The sequence below is a fragment of the Cibotium barometz genome, chromosome 11 (assembly GCF_041138505.1).
Source record: "Cibotium barometz isolate CiBa-2024 chromosome 11, ASM4113850v1, whole genome shotgun sequence".
Taxonomy (NCBI): domain Eukaryota; kingdom Viridiplantae; phylum Streptophyta; class Polypodiopsida; order Cyatheales; family Cibotiaceae; genus Cibotium; species Cibotium barometz.
In genome coordinates this window covers 7,877,938-7,893,573 of record NC_141056.1, presented here as the reverse complement: position 1 = coordinate 7,893,573, position 15,636 = coordinate 7,877,938, and the positions used below count along the sequence as shown (strand labels likewise).

Genomic DNA, 15,636 nt, shown 5'->3' with positions numbered 1-15,636 from the left:
TGAGTCTGCCCTACATCTCCGGAGGTTTGACAAAAACTCAGTACGAAGGGCTTTGTGTGAATATATGCTGTTATATGTGTGTGTGTGTGTGTGTGTGTGTGTGTGTGTGTGTGTGGAATGCATATCTTAATATAGAGTTCTACACCTACTATTGGGCACTGATGACGTTAGTGGGGATAGCGTAGTATCTAGTCCATACTATGCATAATGGAGTTGATAGTTATATAGTCTTGTGGGTTGACTACCATGAGTATATAACATGCAGGTTCCTAAAAGGTGAATTTGGGCATGTTCCTGGATTCATCTAGGTATATAATTCAGCTGTATTAGCGGACATGCAAATTTCACAATGTGAAGTTTTCGTCCGAGTTGCGGCCAGTTGATTTCTATCTTTGGCGGTGTATTTGCCCTATCAACTACTTATTTGCTGTACTAATTCTTTCTATTTGCTACTTCCCTTAGTGCTAGGCTTCATAATGGCTCAGTTTGCCCTGCATCTCCGGAGGTTTGACAGAAACTCAGGACGAAGGGCTTGTGTGAATATATGCTCTTATGTGTGTGTGTGGAGTGCGTGTGAGAGCATATCTTGATATAGAGTTCTACACCTACTATTGGACACTGATGATGTTAGTGGGGATGTCGTAGTAACGAGTCCATACTATGCATAATGGAGTTGATAGTTATATAGTCTTGTGGGTTGACTACCATGAGTATATAACATGCACGTTCCTAAAAGGTGAGTTTGGGCATGTTCCTGGATTCATCTAGGTATATAATTCAGCTGTATTAGCGAACATGCATATTTCACATTGTGAAGTTTCGTCCGAGTTGCGGCCAGTTGATATTGTGCTTATTCTTTCTATCTTTGGCGGTGCATTTGCCCTATCAACTACTTATTTGCTTTACTAATTCTTTCTATTTGCTACTTCCATTAGTGCTAGGCTTCATTAGAGCTGAGTCTGCCCTGCGCATCTTCGGAGGTTTGACAGAAACTTAGTACGAAGGGCTTGTGTGAATATGCTCTTATGTGTGTGTGTGTGTGTGGAGTGCGTGTGAGAGAGCATATCTTGATATAGAGTTCTACACCTACTATTGGGCACTGATGACGTTAGTGGGGACGTCGTAGTATCTAGTCCACACTATGCATAATGAAGTTGATAGTTATATAGTCTTGTGGGTTGACTACCATGAGTATATAACATGCACGTTCCTAAAAGGTGAATTTGGGCATGTTCTTGGATTCATCTAGGTATATATATATATTATTATTAGGGTTGGTAGCCAACTCACCAACATTAGACACTAGAAATGTGTGGAGATCAATGTAGCAACACACACATAGATGTAGCAAGCAAGGAGAGAGAGATGGAAGCACAAAACTCAAAGTAGGTTGATGAGAATGAGCGAATTACAAGAAGTGACATAATAAGGTCACTTACACACACTCATAAGAGTGCGTACAATGTACATACGCTCGGGGGGAAAATGTCTCGGCCCATTGTTAGCCTATATCTACACATCACTACCATCGACAAATCTCCCTTGTAACAATGATGTGAACATGTATGGAAATTATGTGGTTGATCAATTCTCGAATGTCAATAAGCCCAAAGCTTTGTGAAAAGCTTCAAACTTCTCACGTGAGAGAGCCATTGTGAACAAATTTGCCACGTTGTTGTGTGTAGAGACATAAGCCAGGCTGATCTCTCGTGCAATGAGCCTCTCCTTGACATAACGATAATGCACCTCAATGTGCTTTGTGCGAGCGTGAAACATTGGGTTCCTCTTTACGGCTAATGCACTCTGGCTGTCAGTGATGATGGAGGTGGGAATTGTTGTCCAACACCAAGATCTAGCAAAAGGCGTGTGGGTCATATACTTTCCGTAGTCGCTCTAAAAGCTGTCTTGTACTCAGCTTTACAGCTCGAAATGGCCACTATCTGTTGCTTATCGATGAGCCATGATATACATGAAAAGCCACTAGTGGACACTCGCATGTCATAACATCCAACCCAATCAGAATAACTGAAAGCATGGAGCTGAATACCAACCCCCTTAGCATAGAATAGGCCAAGGGACTGAGTGCCTTGTAAGTATTTGAATACTTGCTTTGCAGCTTGCCAATGCTCGCTTCCGAGAGTGTACATAAACTTGCTCAAGTGGGAGATCCCAAACTGAATGTTTGGCTTCGTATCACATAGATAGACGAGGCACCCAACAACTTGCTAATAAAGTGATGCATCAAATAGTTCACCTGAATCTTGGAGACTAAGCCTCGCTTATATCTCTACTGGTGTAGCAGCATGGTTATAGTCTTCAACCGTGTAAGAAGCCTCTTTGTGTACTTTGACTGCAACATCACAATACCATCATCATGTTGCATAAATTGTATGCCCAAATAATAATGTAATGAGCCCAAATCTGTCATGTCAAATGACACGTGATTTAGCCTTGAAGGCTGAAATCAACTGTGCATAGTTCATTGACTCCTCTTTTTCAGCACTTGGTGTTGATGCATCAGCCACAACCATGCTTGACTCTTTCTTCTTCTCCTTCACCAGCCTTTTTCTACATTCATTGATATAATGGCCTAGCTTTCGACATTAGTTGCATTTGCCTTTCTTCTTAGGCTTATCACCCCCCTTCTCAACATCCTTTCTAGAAGACAAGGCTAATTCTGCCTTTAGTTTATAGTTGCCCTAAGAAAAGGCTTTACCTTAACTTTTTGACTGGCAGCAAATGTATAATCTCCCATGCGCTTACTACTATGGTTTAACGGAGATTTCTCTTCTTGCAAGAGCACTGTAACCAACTCATTAAAAGCAAGGGCATTGTGTTTACCCTTCATCATTGTTGGTCATGTCCACTCCCGGCTAGTTCAGGTGTGAACCCAGCTTACTCACGGGCACTTTTTCCCTGTGACTGGACACAAGTTTTCCCCCCCGTGTGAACACACTTATGTGTGTTGGGCACTTTGCCCTAGGCCTTTTAGTACTCACTTGTACTTTCATTTCATATCATTATTGAGTTGTGTGTGTGTGTGTGTGTGTGTGTGCAGGCTAGCTTCCCTCCTACCCAACATTGGTATCAGAGCTTGGTTAGGGTTAGGGTTAGGGTTACACCATGCTGCCTCCCAACATTAGGGTTAGGGTCTGCCTCCGGTTGCCCTTCAACATTTTGCTTCAGCCTATTGCACACATCATACATGTCACACTCTCTCTCTAGATCTGTAAGTACTCTTTCTGTTACACTATTGTACTGTGCACGCTTTTGTACGCTGCTCACGACCTGCTGCTGTGCGCCGACCGTACCTGTGCACGCCGCCGCCGCCGTTGCCTGGCAGATCTGTGTGCGCCGTCGCTGCCGCTTTTCGTTGCCTGTCAGATCTACGACGCTGACCTGTACCTGCGCCGTCGTCGGCGTCGTTCTGCCCGTCAAAGCTCCCAAATCTGCGCCGCCTCATGCTCATACTGCTGTGTGCCGACTGTACCTCATGCCCGTATTGCTGCCTCATGCCCGTACTGTTGCTTGCCTTGTTGAAGCCACTACAAGCTCAGTAACTTTCTTATTGATTTTTTCTGCAATGTTTTAAAAATTGAGAAATTGCTAAAATTAGAATATTTGTTTCATTAATTTTGGGGCTTTTCACCATTGAGCCTGCAATTGCAACATTGGCACACATTGGCATCGATTTCAGCAGATTTGGTGCATAATTGCACTAGAAATTTGAGGATTTTGCAGAAATTGACTCGATTTTGCAGAAATTGGCACTATTTGCAGGCAATTTTGGGTTTTTTAGGCACATTTGGTTGGCATTGGGATATTTCCTCCATTTTTTGGGTATTACGTGAAAAGATGCAGGGGAGAAGAGAGCTTGAGCTCTTGCAAGCACACACACACACTCACAAAACCCTAATAGAGAACACACAATGTGAGAGGCTGAAAATCTTCTTCTTCTTCACTTAACACTCAACACACCATATACAAAGATAAGAGTACACACCATATGAAAGGTACTCAACCAAATGCATACTAGGGTTCTCTATAGTGTGAACCCAACCAAATGAGCTAGCGCTATAACTATGCCAGTCTCTAGATAGGCTGTCACACAGCCTGTCATCCCACTGGCCGCATATCACCCATGATCTCACCAACCATGCCAATGGTGTAAGTGTGGGGCCTATCCCCCAGGCGGGTCATCAGTGTCCACCGCCTCACTAGATGAGCTCGATATCTCAACACTCCCCCTCGAGCTCAACTCCATCTCATGTACACCAAGCGAAGCCTTGAATCTGCGGAGCTTCTCTGTACTAGAGCAACCGTAGGCTGCTTCTTGCTGCTCCAAGTCACAGCAGCACTCCCCAAAGAAAACATGAAGCCACTAGTAGATCTTCTATCTGAGGTACTACCAGCCCAATCAGCATCTGTGTATCCATGTACACATATCTCTGTCCCAGTTTCATAAAATAGTCCACAATGCAAAGTAGACCTCACATACCTTAGTATGCGTCTCAATGCATCCAAATGCGGCTTCCGTGGAACCTGCATAAACTGACTCACCAACCCAACAGCATAGCTCAAATCTGGCCTGGTGATCGTCATGTAGATCAAGCTTCCTACTATGCGCCTATACATAGTAGGATCCTCCAAAATCTCTCTTGAATCTGCACTCAACTTGCCATTCTGATCCAATGGCACTGAGATAGGCTTACAGCCTGTCATACCATACTTGGACAACATGTCCAAGCCATACTGTCTCTGCAGTAATCCAATACCATGTGGTGACCTAATCACCTCAATGCCCAAGAAATATCTGAGCTCCCCGAGATTCTTCATCTCAAACTTCTGTCTAAGCAAGATCTTTACATCAAAGATCTCTGCATCATGGTCCCCCGTAATTATCAAGTTATCTACATAGATGACAATAAGCACAACCCCTCTATCACCGTGTCTCACATGCAGCGAGAAATTTGCATTGACTACATGAAAGCCAATAGTGACAAGATATTCAGAAATCTTGTCAGACCATGCTCTTGGTGCTTGTTTTAAGCCATACAAGGCTTTCTTCAACCTGCAAACATGCTCGGGGTGACTCACATCCTCATAACCAGGTGGCTGCAACATATACACTTCTTCTTGCAAATCCCCATGCAAGAATGCATTCTTTACATCCATTTGATGTAAAGACCATTGCTTTGACGGAGCCACTGCTATCACAACTCTCACTGTTGCCATCTTGGCAACTGGGCTGAAAGTTTCCTCATAATCAACGCCATATGTTTGCGCATATCCTTTGGCTACCAATCTAGCCGCCTTGTATCTGTTTATGCTTCCATCACTGTTATGTTTTACTTTGTACACCCACTTGCATCCAATGGCTTTCTTGTCTTCAGGCAATTGCACTAAATCCCAAGTCTCATTTCCATATAATGCATCCATCTCCTCATCCATAGCTTTCTCCCAACACACATTTTCAACAGCCTCATCAATGCATGTGGGCTCTACAACCTGCACAACCTTTGCCATGTATGCATAGTGATGTGCCACATAACCATCATATGTAAACCTCTGCATAGGGTTCTTCACTCTCCCAGATCTTCGCAGCTTTTCATTCATGGCTTCCATAGCCTTCTTTACACCAGGTGTTCTCATAGCTGGGATCCCAAGCTCCTCATCAAGGCTCATCTCTGAGCGACTAGACTCTCCATCAACATGAGAATGCCCTGCAGAAATGTCAGTCATAGTAAGGGGCTCAATCACTTTCTCTTTTCCTTTACGTGATGTACCAATCACATTTGCAGGACTGGTATTATGACGCAGCTTGCCACTCCATGGTCTATCAACTGAACCACTAGATGAGGACTCTCCTGGTCCACTCAAAGATTGTGATTGCTGACTTGCATTTTGTGCTACCACATTTCCACTCACATCAGTCCCAACAACTTCTTTTTTAGCAGCATACCAGCTGCTCATCTCATCAAAGACAACATTCCTGCTTACCCTCAACTCACGTGTAGCAGGGTTATAACACCTGTATCCGTTTTGCTCAAGGGAATATCCAATAAACACACATTTTTCAGCTTTTGGATCCAGCTTAGTTCTCAGCTCATTTGGCACATACACATATGCAATGCATCCAAAAACTTTTAGATGAGACAAATCAGGTTTTCTGCCAGTAAACCTCTCCTTTGGAGTTATATCATGTATGGCTGCAGTTGGAGTCCTGTTCATGATGTAAACTGCTGTAGAAACAGTCTCAGCCCAATAGCTATGCGGCATATTCTTCTCTTCCATCAATGCTCGCGCAATCTCAGCAATGTGCCTGTTTTTCCGCTCAGCAACTCCATTTTGCTGCGGAGTGTATCTGCATGTAAACTGTCTCCGAATACCATTTTTCTTCAAAAATTCAGAGAACTCATTGGAGAAGTACTCTCCCCCTCCATCTGACCTTAGGCACTTTACATATTTCCCTGTTTGCTTTTCAACCATAACTCTGAAATGCTGAAAGTGAGTAAACACCTCACCCTTCTCCTTCATGAAGTATACCCACACTTTCCTTGTGTGGTCATCAATAAATGTCACATAATACCTGCAGCCTCCCATAGACATGGTCTTCGTAGGACCCCATACATCTGAATGCACAACATCTAGTGTATTTCTGCTCACATATCTGTTACGTGGAAATACATGCTTTGTTTGCTTTCCAAATTGGCATGTTTCACATATTTTCTGCATACCTTTAACTTTAAATTTTGGCAGCCGTGTCACAATTCCTTTAGTCTGCATAGACTTCATTCTCTGCACATTCACATGTCCAATTCTTTTATGCCAAATGTTTGTGTCTGCAACAATTCCTGAACCATTTACAAACATTGCAGCACTCACTTCAGGCATATTTACATTCAACATAAACATTCTGCCCACTCTGTTGCCTTTTGCAACCAACCTGCACTTGTCTTTAAAGTCTTCAACATAACAACCATCAGGGTTAAACCGAATCTGCAAACCCTGCTCAATCATCTAGCCAACTGAAACCAGATTCTTTGTTATGTTCGGAACATGAAGTACATCTGCAAGGTACTTCACTTTGCCATCCTGCATAGATAATGACACATCTCCAACATGGGCAATTGGATGAGTAGTGTCATCCCCTATTTCCACAAAACCTGGTCTTTCAAGGTTCTTCATCTCCTTGAACCATTTCCCATGACTTGTCATGTGGTTCAAAGCACCTGAATCAACGTACCATATATCATCTTTATGTGCTGCTTCAACATTTTCAGACATGGCATTAACGACATACTGCATAACAAACAACCTTTCATTATCCTCATTGTTTCTGCTCGAGGATGCATAGTTGTTTTGCTGCAATTTCTCATTTTGCATGTCAGCCTGCTTCTTATAATAATCTGCCTGCACATGTCCAGGCTTACCACAATAAAAGCATCCACGTGTATCATTATACTGCCTTTGCCAATTTCCACGACCTCTTTGACTCCCCCTGCCTCTGAATTGGCCTCTTCCACCTGCGTGTTGTTGTTGTTGTTGTGAATTTTGGGACTGTTGTTGTTGCTGCTGCTGGCCATAATTCTGATTACCTGTTCGGCCACCTCCTTGACCGCGTCCACGGCCTCCTCTACCTCGTCCTCTTCCTGAACTTGTGTAGAAGGCCTGTTGCTCTGAACTGTTTTTGTTTTGTGAAGACTGTTGGTCTTCGCCCAAGCTCTTCTCTTCTATAATCAACAGACACCAAATCTGTGAAATTGGGAATGTTTTCCCGAGTCTGAATAGACGTCTTGAACGCCTTGTATTGTGGCCCGAGACCACGTAGACAGACTTCCACCTTGTCATCATCATCTACTGAAACACCAATAGATGCAAGGGATTCCACAATACCCTTTATCTTCAATGCATGGTCATTCACAGACATACTCTTTTTCTCCACAGTATGTAGTTCATTCTTCAACTGTATCTTTCGCGCCTTGGTATTTGTTTCATAGAGTTTTACCAAGGTGTCCCACGCCTCCTTGGGGGACTTGGCATCCTGTATGTGTCTAATCATGGTGTCTTGTATACTGATAGAGAGCCAATACATAACTTTTCTGGCTCCTTGGTTCCAATCCTTGAACTCTTTCACATCTGCAGCAGTCGGATTGATGTTCGGTATCTCCGATGCCTCTTCATGCTCACCTTCTATATAGTCCCAATAGTCCTTTCCCATCAGGAAATTTGTCAGTCTGAACCTCCAAGCATGGAAGTTGTTCTTATCAAGCTTCTCAGCAACAATCTGGATTATGCCAACATTTGACATCTTGCTAGACACAAAAATTTACCAGAAACAGCACTCTGGTTTGTCCTGCACAAACTGCTGTATTTTCTGCAGCGGTACTGTAGTACACTCAAACGTCACAACAAGTTACCTCAATGTGCATACATACACCCAATGGCAACTGTTGACCTCCTTGCAGCACACAGTGTCTGCACAGCCAATCTGTCTTCCTGCAGTTCTTAAAACAGAGTTTTGCAGAGAATCGATAACTTACCCACAGTGCTCGAAATCGCCTGCTTTCTGAAAAGCGGAGGTCCTGCCACGCCCGAAACGCGTTTTCGGCCCGAAAATTTCTGCCCGATAAGACGATATAGTTGTCCTATAGCTTTACTCCCGCGAAGAAAGCTCCTCAATCAGAGATCGTTTGCCGGTGCCTCCTGCAGAGCTCCCGACAGGGTGTAGTCGCCAACACAAATAGGGAAGAGTGGTTGAAGCTCTTATCCTCGTACCGCTTCCTGTGCTTCTCTTGCTTGCAGCTCAGCCCTTAGTATGAACCAGGCTCTCATACCACGAAAAGATGCACGGGAGAAGAGAGCTTGAGCTCTTGCAAGCACACACACACTCACAAAACCCTAATAGAGAACACACAAGGTGAGAGGCTGAAAATCTTCTTCTTCTTCACTCAACACTCAACACACCATATACAAAGATAAGAGTACACACCATATGAAAGGTACTCAACCAAATACATACTAGGGTTCTCTATAGTGTGAACCCAACTAAATGAGCTAGCGCTATAACTATGCCAGTCTCTAGAATGGCTGTCACACAGCCTGTCATCCCACTGGCCGCATATCACCCATGATCTCCCCAACCATGCCAGTGGTGTAAGTGTGGGGCCTATCCCCCAGGCGGGTCATCAGTGTCCACCGCCTCACTAGATGAGCTCGATATCTCAACATTACGGGCACATTTGGTTGGCATTGGGGCATTTCCTCCAAAATTTTTGGTATTACAGGCACACTTGGTTGGCATTGGGACATTTCCCCCAATTTTTGGGCATTGCAGCACGAGGTGACAAACACATTAGCAGATTTACAGGGGCAGATCCGGTTCAGATTTGGTCTAATTGGTCGCCTAAAAATTACGGCTTTTCTACATTGAGCCCATTTTTGGAGCATTCGACCAATTTACATTCGATCTGCCAGGATTTGAGCACTCGCAGCTCTTACAGGTGTCAGCTGATTGTGTTTTTCACGGCACATGTATACATTTGTGGTTTGCTGCAGGATATGTATGCCATTGTGGACACTTTGACAGATTTGCATCATCGTGCAGTACACTTGCAGATTTGGGACATGCATATGTATTTCTCGTGGTGAAGGAGTTCCCTTTCAGTCCATTGGTTATCTTGCTATTTATCTCTCGCATTCTTACGGTTTTGCTGGGCATTGCAAACTCGTGGTGACTTGTGACAGATTTGCTGTGCTATCGTGGCCAACAGCAATAATAACCTCTTTGGAATGCTATCTCAAGAGGACAAGCTCAATGGGGACAACTACCCTATGTGGGCTTATATAATGCGTCATGTTTTGTTCGCCAAAAATGTATGGCTGTATGTGGATGGCACTGAGGAGCGTCTTCTTGCACCTGCTCCAGTGGAAGGTGAAGTGATTCCCGCTCATCTTCCTGTAGGTGCACCTCCTCGTCTTCCTCCTACTCACAGCAGCAGCGTACTTGGGATGCTAGGGATGCTCAGGCCCATGCATTGATTGCTCTCTTGTGTCACAGGCATATCATTCCGCACATTCATTCTTGCATCACTGCAAAGGGTGCTTGGGATACCTTGGCGGCGTTGTATTCAGGTCGCAATGAGGCTCGTGTAGCTTACCTTCGGGGCAAGCTTGAGACTGACTGCATGCTTGAAGGTGACTCTATCTATCAGTACCTTACGCATGTGAAGGATCTATGAGAGCAGCTCATTAACATTGATGAGGTCTTGACAGATAGCTATCTTGTTCATACAGTTTTGTGCAACTTGCCTGACTCTTATCAGCACCACTCTGCGGTTGTTGGCTGGCAATGCACCTAATGCAGTCACTTTTGACAACCTTGTGACTCTCTTGCTCAATGAAGAGCAATCTCGTTCCAACAGGAACAACATGATGTTTGTTGAGTTAGCAATGGCTGCTCTCTTTCGTGGGAATAGATCTGGGCCTAAACCTAGCCCATCAGATCCTCCCAAGACAGAGGACAAGCTTGAAAAGAAAAAGCGCTGTAACTATTGCAGGAAAACAGGGCACACCATAGAGGAATGCAGGAAGCGTATTGAGAGTGAAAAAAAGAAGAAGCTGGCATCTTCTTCCACAGGTGTAGATCAGGCTACACGTGTCAGCCTTGACACTTACATCTTCATTGCCTGCAGAGATGTCTTCTGATGCCATTGCTTTTGATGACTATGCTTTATAGTCTGTGCTCCATGGTATGCATTGTCTAGCAGATGCATTTCAGGGGGGGATTCTACTTGCCCACATGTAGTTGGTGATGCCTCATGGTCACTTATGCTTGTTGACCCTTATGCTAGTCTATGCTAGACGCTTTCTCTCATGTGATGTCTACTGGAGATGCCTTCTATGCTGTTTTCCCTTGTAGTGGGATTGTTTCTACAGTGTTGACATTGTCACTTTCTCACATGTGATGTTTACTGGGAGTGCCTTTTACACACTTGGCCAGTGTTGGCATTCTCTCATGGTTTTGACATGTCACATGTATATTATTCATTGTGGGATTATGCATCTTTACACTTGCCATACATGCCACTAATCACCACTGATCATGGCATGGCTGAGAGTTTACCTATCCTCTCATAGCATTGGCTGATGCCCGCCTCAAGCCCCCACTTTCTCTCCCCATTTTCAGCTTTTCTCATTGCTGAATTTTTACTTTTGCTGATTTTTCCTCATCGGATCCTCCATTGATGAGTATCACTTCTGCAGCTTACACTGCATGTCTCACAGGCATGACTTCTAGATCCTGTTGCCTTTACACGTGTATATCTGCTACCTCTTCTTATGCTTATCACTGGTGCGGCTACAGAGCATTGTGGATTATATGCAGTTCAGCTTGGCATTTGGATACTTGCCTTCAGGGGGGTATTATGCGATGCCTCTTGATTTGATGCAGTTGATGTCCACATGATCTTTGCCACGCATTTTTGGTGATGCATTTATGTACTACTGTGCTCTAGCATTAGCACTATGACATTGGGGATTCTCCTTTTTCCCGTCATATAGTGCTTGCTTTTTCCATTGGCACTGCAGTTCACTCTTACTGTGGAGCATAGTGCAGGGCAGCATTCACAGCTTTATCACCCTGCTGCCACCCGTTCACACCATTCACTTGAGGGGGGTTTGTTGGTCATGTCCACTCCCGGCTAGTTCAGGTGTGAACCCAGCTTACTCACGGGCACTTTTTCCTTGTGACTGGACATAGGTTTTTTCCCTGTGTGAACACACTTATGTGTGTTGGGCACTTTGTCCTAGGTCTTTTAGTACTCACTTGTACTTTCATTTCATATCATTATTGAGTACATCTTTTCCAGCACTCACGTTTCTCTGTGCTTGAGGTTGTGTGTGTGTGTGTGTGTGTGTGCAGGCTAGCTTTTCTCCTACCCAACAATCATGAGCCAAAGTGTAGACGCAAAACCCTAATATGAATAGCTGTGAGAACAGTAGACACCACAGAAGTGTCCGGATATTCCTCATCAATACATACCAGCTACTCCCTGAGATCTTTAATCCTTGTGAGGAACTCATCCATTAAATCTCCTTCGTTCATATGTTGGGACTTTAATTGTCTGTGCAAGTAGGGACCCTCGTGCCTCGTAATGCAGTTGGTAAAGCGCATCCCAAGCATGCTTCGCAGTTTTACATGAGCGAATATGGGGATATAGTTGCCAGTCGTTTTTAAAACGGGAAGTATTATAGGAGTTTTATACTCTTAAAAACGTTTTTTATTTTTAGGAAAGTTTTTAAAAAAGTTTTTTACTCATTATTTTTTAAAAGCTATAATTATGTCATGTATATATAGTTTTTAAGCCTAGGAACCACAAATTTCATGTATAAAAGTTAAACTTGTGCATAAAAACGAGTGAACAATTTGAAGCCTATGGCTATCATAATTCATTAAATCATAATGATAATACATTCACATGGCCTCAGGCTCCCATGGATCTGGTGGTGGCAATGCCAACTTTAATATTGATTTACTAATGACCATTCAACATTGAGCATTCTTTTTAAATAAATTTAAAAAAAAACTATCTTAAAAAAACGCATCCCAAAAATTGGGATGTTTTGAAACGTACACGTTTTTTTTTTGTTTTTTTTCAAAAAAACGTGTTGTTTTGTAACTATGTATGGGGAATAATCTCCTTTTCACTAGAAGTGCCACTAGTGCATGTGATTATGCATCCCTGCCATCTCACTTGGCTTGTTCTCTCGTGGGAGGTGCAAAGTTGGATGTCACAGTTACATTAGAACTCATATCACCATCCAAAGTAGTTGTACTATGTTGTTGTGCTGGGGGCGAGACAGGGCGTGCCTCAATACCATTGCTGCCAATAGATCATTGATGACGAAGGAAATCTGCAAAGTATATGAAAAATTGTGGACTCTAGAGTGTGGAAATGTTACTTAGTAGAAATGCAAAAATCGATGATAATGTTGGCGATGCTGTTGAAGTTGTTGAAGATGATCTCAAAGATGCGATGTCGAACATGACGATGGCCTTGTTTGCACAACCAAATGCTACTTGCTGTTGATGCTGTGTAGAAAATCCAAATCCGAACGAAAACTGTTTGAATTGACACTCCCTCGGGTGCCTGCGATAATCTTATAGCATGTAAACAAGTCCCGAAACATGCCAAAACGTGCTATGTTAACAACACACTATAGGGTAAACCTCCTCCACCTAAGAGGATAGCTCAATCTAAGACAATCAAAAGAGTAGCTTAAGGAGAAGATTACAAGGGGGTGAGAGCCAAGAGAATTCGCTCTTATACCAATTGTTGGAGTGGAGATCACTGTAGCAACACACATAGATGCAACAAGTAAGGAGAGAGAGATGAAAGCACAACACTCAAAGTAGATTGGCGAGAATGAGTGAAGTACAAGTGAAGTGACATGATAAGGTCACTTACACACACTCATAAGAGTGCATACATACGCTCGAGGGAAAAAACTTCCTAAAGCGCCCCAGTCCATTATTAGCCTGTCCACACATCACTACCATATAAGTGACGACAATTAATAGGAGTCTAGGCTTTAGTCATAATTCATTCATTGATCAATCAGTTATCATTGAGTCATTGAGAGAGTGCTACCATTGAGTATCTCTACTCAGCGTTGTATATACTTCATGTTAGTAATCCATGGTAAATTAGGTCGTCTCTACCTACTGTGGATGGAGCATGAAGTAGTAGCTTGTTGCATGGGTTCAAGTCTCCGATTAGGGGCTAATCACAATCAATCAATCATAAAAACAAGCACCCATGTCACACAAGCCTACAAATCCTGCTGGTTGGCAAGTCATAGCTTGAAAAGGGCATATATTCCCAGGGCTTTTACATCCACAGCCCCTGGCTGGGCTGTTCTGGGTACTGGCGCTGTTTAAAACTGCCCTCAACTGGGTCCTTGCTTCTGTTTGCACCAAATGCACAAGCTGGCAAACTTCCTGCTGGTTCGCTTGTGATCAGGAGTGCCTAGCATGGCTTTCCTTTTCCTTCAGTTCTCGGCCTGCTCATTCTCTCAGATGGAAGCCTAGTTCTGGGAACTAGTTTGAAACACAATACTGAAATATACAGAGAAGAGGAAGAAAACAAAAAGAATGACAGCAGAAGACTTGATTCTCTCGACCTAACCTGATGGTACAAAACTTTTCATAAGGAGATGGCCATGAAATATTTGCTGGTTTTTTTTGTTTGAGACGCATCAACATGAGAATGAGGTAGCTCTACATTCTCATTGGAGGGTCATGGCGCCTATGGCTTGTTGATATCATCTTATGATGTGTATGTAACTTAATGGTGTTGAAAAATTTGATCACCAAGAAGCTCAAAACTCCCCTTCTCTTTCTGGCCCTGATTCCTTCCCTCCTTGTGTAATTTTCTACTTATGTAACAGATAACAGAAGGAGAGGTACGCTATGATTATGCATGGCACTACAAGATCCCATATCCTCGCCTTCATAACTTTGCAACCGGCACGATGGTGGAGAAGCCTAGCAGAATAACAGGCCCTGTTTATGAGGTGAGTCGTGTTGTATTTGTGCATAGGTCATTGTTCAAGCTGTTTGTATGCTATCAAGGCCAATGCTAGCGTGTTGTTGCTTTCACGAGCTTTCAACTATATCTAAACCTTGCCCTTTGTCTTTTTTAGGTACCACAACAAAACTCATGGCAGGGAGCACGGTTGTAAATGTGCCAATTAATCAAGGGTGTGATTTGCTTTGCCAAATTCTCTTATTGCTTGAAGCTCTTCGAGAAGTCAGCAAGCAAAAGTTTATCTATGTGAAGGTCAATACCTAGGAACTGTGGGTGTTAAGGTCGCAAGGCTTTTGGAAGGCGTTTCTTGAGTCATTTGGTTGTGCTGATCTATGCAAGAGCTTCAGCAATTTTCTCACTTTATTAAGCTAGTGGAGATGCTGAGGTAAATACTGGACTCAAGTGGTAGGTTTTCGAAGTTGATATAAGCAGTCTTTAGGTACATGTTAAAGAATTAGCATTAGAGGGTGTACTAAGTTTATGAAAGTCATCTTGTAGTTAAAAGTACGGTAAACATGTTTCTTATCTTTCTTTGCCGAATGTTGAAGATTTAATATGTTTAGATCATTATTCTATCAACTTTTGAATATGCTCTGGTCACATGCCACATGCTGTATGACCAGCTCAACTACTGACTTGAAATCTGTACTCCATTTAGCACAAGTAGTCTGTGCATTTGTGCATGTGTGTGTGTGTGGAGAGAGAGAGAGAGAGAGAGAGAGAGGATTATAAAATTGTAAGTTTTTTTGGGCCTTTTTCTTTCATTGCCGAGCAAAAAAAACGTGTTGCTTTTGCAAAGGACAAGCCTTTAAAAAAAAGGGAAAAAAAGATAGGTTCATGCTATATGCAACCAATTACTTATACTCTTGTACTTATTAGCGCGCACACATAACTTGTTACCATTGATCATACGTAAGAGGACATATAATGATTGATTTAAAAGTAAGTGATTGGAAAAGCTTGTAGAATTTGTAAAAGGTATTCAAGGAGATGCTTGGGTTAGGTGCCTATATCCATAAACAAATTGAAGTTAACAGTTATCACC

The 15,636-nt window shown here is 43.0% G+C and overlaps 1 protein-coding gene across 1 annotated transcript in view; it reads left to right on the top strand.

Annotated features, from left to right (window-relative positions):
• LOC147633710 (uncharacterized) overlaps positions 1 to 15,239 on the top strand; it is a 64,838-nt gene extending 49,599 nt beyond the window's left edge. The window contains exons 3-4 of the mRNA XM_086804474.1: positions 14,452 to 14,577; positions 14,707 to 15,239. Coding sequence (XP_086660600.1) covers positions 14,452 to 14,577; positions 14,707 to 14,745 — 165 coding nt within the window. The 3' untranslated portion in view covers positions 14,746 to 15,239. The remainder of the gene's footprint in view (positions 1 to 14,451; positions 14,578 to 14,706) is intronic.
• The last annotated feature ends 397 nt before the right edge of the window (positions 15,240 to 15,636 follow it).